General features: G+C 34.1%; 1 protein-coding gene across 1 annotated transcript in view; it reads left to right on the top strand.

Moving 5' to 3' along the window:
• HAND1 (heart and neural crest derivatives expressed 1) overlaps positions 1-2,871 on the top strand; it is a 2,993-nt gene extending 122 nt beyond the window's left edge. Inside the window, exons 1-2 of the mRNA XM_044277886.1 lie at positions 1-615; positions 1,698-2,871. The exon at positions 1-615 is cut by the window's left edge and continues 122 nt beyond it. Of these exons, the coding sequence (XP_044133821.1) occupies positions 115-615; positions 1,698-1,796 (600 nt within the window). The 5' untranslated portion in view covers positions 1-114 and the 3' untranslated portion in view covers positions 1,797-2,871. The remainder of the gene's footprint in view (positions 616-1,697) is intronic.
• Positions 2,872-3,187: the final 316 nt, after the last annotated feature.

Genomic DNA, 3,187 nt, shown 5'->3' with positions numbered 1-3,187 from the left:
TCCTTGATTGTTTGTGATCTTCTTGGATCTTGAGTCGATGGGTAGTTCCTAGAAGTCTGGTGGCTAGAAAAGAGAGAGAACTTCTGGAGTCTGGGGATCTGCGTACCTTTAGCCATGAACATCATAGGGAGTTACCAGCATCATCACCACATGATGCCAGAACCTTATATATTCGCCCCTGGCTCTAGATGTCACCAGGACAGACCTTTCTTCCAAGGATGGGTCCTAAATCCAGGAGAAGTCTCCCCATCCGAATTCGCCAACCAGCCTCCATATAGTCCTGATTATGGCAATGTGGATCCTGCCCAGAGCAGCAGTAGCAGCCGCTTGGAGGCTCTAGGTGGTCGACTGGCTAGAAGGAAAGGAGTCCCCCCCAAAAAAGAAAGGAGAAGGACGGAGAGTATTAACAGTGCGTTTGCAGAGCTTAGAGAATGTATCCCCAATGTGCCAGCCGATACCAAGCTCTCCAAGATAAAGACCCTCAGGCTAGCCACCAGCTACATCGGCTACCTAATGGATGTCCTGGCAAAGGACGAGGAACCTGGGGACACAGAGGGGTTCAAAGCCGAGCTCAAGAAAATGGACAGTAGAGACTGCAAACGGAAAAGAGAAGCTGTGAGTATACCCACAGACATATAATGTGCATTGGAGAGAGAGAGATAGATATATATAGTAGATAGATAGATAGATAACTTTTTCCCTGTAAAATATCTATCTCATATATATCTATTATCTATCTATCTATCTATCTATCTATCTATCTATCTGTATATAGTATAGATAAGCATATATTAGTGTTAATTTTAAATCACTGTATTTATTACTTTTCTCTCAATTGTCTATCTATAGCATCATCCCTTTCAATTTAGATTTCCTCTTTCTGTATTCTCTTTTGCTCTCTTATATCTAATCTTTCTTTCTTTCATAATAATAATCGTTATTTATATAGCACCAACATATTCCGCAGCGCTTTGCAATCAGAGAGTTCATGTACAAACAGAGTCATAAATAATATAGCAACAAAGGAGGAATGAGGGCCCTGCTCACAAGAGCTTACAATCTTTCTTTCTCTCCTCCTTTCTTTCTTTCTTTCTTTCTTTCTTTATCTTTCTCCTTATTTCTTTCTTTCCTCCCTTTCTTTCATTTTCATCTCTTTCTTTCCTTCCTTTCTTTTTCCTTTTATTCTCCTGGCTCCAAATCTTCATGTATCACTGGCATAATATATCACATAGCTAATACCGTTTTATAATTCTGCACTCAGCACTGTAAACATGTCCAGTGTTTGCTATTCAAGTTCTTAGAAGAAAAAGTGAGAAAGTTCTTGAGTCATAAAATACATTAATGATTCTCAAGAGGTCTCCAAACAGAATCCTCAAATGTAGCTGAATTCTAGTTTACACAAGGCTGCGGAAAATGTAGATGATTTGGTTCTTATTTACCATACACATGATACATGACCATAACCATAGAACAGCCGCAGAGCAGAGACTGTTTATCCTATCCCCAAGTGGCTCTTGGAAATAAAATGTCTATTTATCCGCTGTAGAACACAAAATCAGAGGAATCAGTATTTCAAATATATAATATTTATTATTTTCCAATGAAATGTCAAATATAATTATAATATATAGTTATTATACTTTACATACACATAAATCATTTCATAAATTCAGTATGATTTTCTTCCTCTTTTGCAGCAAAATGAAGTTTGGAGTGCTGCACCCCAAGGAGAGAAGAAAATAAAGGGAAGGACAGGGTGGCCACAACAGGTCTGGGCCTTAGAACTAAACCCTTAAGAAAGCCATTATTAGGACCCTCAATGCACTGTATCCATAGCCTACAAACCGGAGATTAAAAGGAATATATGTGATGAGCACTCTTCTTGGGGCTAGAAGAAGAGAACATTCATCTGTATTTATGTGCAATTGAAGAAAAAAAATATATATCTATATATATTGTGGACAATAAAAATGACTTTAAAGGATTTTGTGAAGACAGGATTGTGCACAAATGATTGCCATGTGTTTTGGTGAGAAGACTGCAAGTTATAAACTTCCCTCAACTGATTTAGACTTGGAGGGGCTAAAAAGTGTATATAAAATATATATAAAGTTGGACCATTAGAGATTTGTTACATTGACTCAGGGATTTTGTTTTCTTTTCTTTTTCATTTTTAATTTAATTTTTAGTTCAAGTTTTTTTAAAAGGCAAAACAGCTTTTTATTTTAATTTTTTTTGCTTGAACACTTTTTCATTCTTTAAGGTCTCCTCAAATATTGGATATTTTCTATGGCACAAAAAGTGTTACACTGAAGATAATTGATATTAAATATTATGAACTAAATATGTCACAATTATAATTTTCATCTGACAATTCTACACTGACTATTTTTCTGTGTGATTAGACAATATACAATTTTGAAATATACTTATTTTTTTTATTTTTTTATTACTGCTCACTTCTGAATCATATTTTGCTCCCTGCAATCTTTAAATCTCATCTTGATGGTTCTGCTCCAGGCACATAAAATGATGTGTAAATTAAAAGCAGTGTTGATAATTTTTAGGTGTGCTGATTTCCTGTCATGGGGGCAGCCCCTTCCATAAATTGTTCCCTGTCTGGTTGTCTGTAATGAGAGGACTCCTATTTTGTTTTTTGTTTTTATCCAAGTCATCTTTTTTTTTTCTTTTGTACATAATAAAAAAAATATTTTTCAATAATCAGTGCAGTAACTACCTATATGTGTGCCCTAACTGTAAACTATATTTGCTACCTCATGTTTTCCTCACTTCCCAGAAGAAATGTTTATGTTGTTTCTAACATAAAAAAGAAAAATATCACTCAAATGCAGTTTAATTTCTGTCTGTTTTTATTTTTATTTTCAAAATTGTTTTGGAACTTATTTTTATTAAATATGAGAAAATGTTTTGGCAATATAAAAATAAGGCTGGTAACAATTGTTATAAATCTAAATGATCTATCTATCATTATATTTATTATCTATTTATCTATCCTTCCATTCCTCCATCCATATCTTTATATCTATCTATCTATCTATCATATCTATCATATCTATCTATCTTATATCTATTTTCTCTCTATTTATCTATTATCTATCTATCTATCTATCTATCTATCTATCTATCTATCTATCTATCTATCCTCCATATCTATCTATCTATCTAT

Source organism: Bufo gargarizans, chromosome 2 (genome assembly GCF_014858855.1).
Source record: "Bufo gargarizans isolate SCDJY-AF-19 chromosome 2, ASM1485885v1, whole genome shotgun sequence".
NCBI classification, from domain to species: domain Eukaryota; kingdom Metazoa; phylum Chordata; class Amphibia; order Anura; family Bufonidae; genus Bufo; species Bufo gargarizans.
Note: the sequence above shows the minus strand (reverse complement) of the source record. Positions and strands in the feature narration are given on the sequence as shown.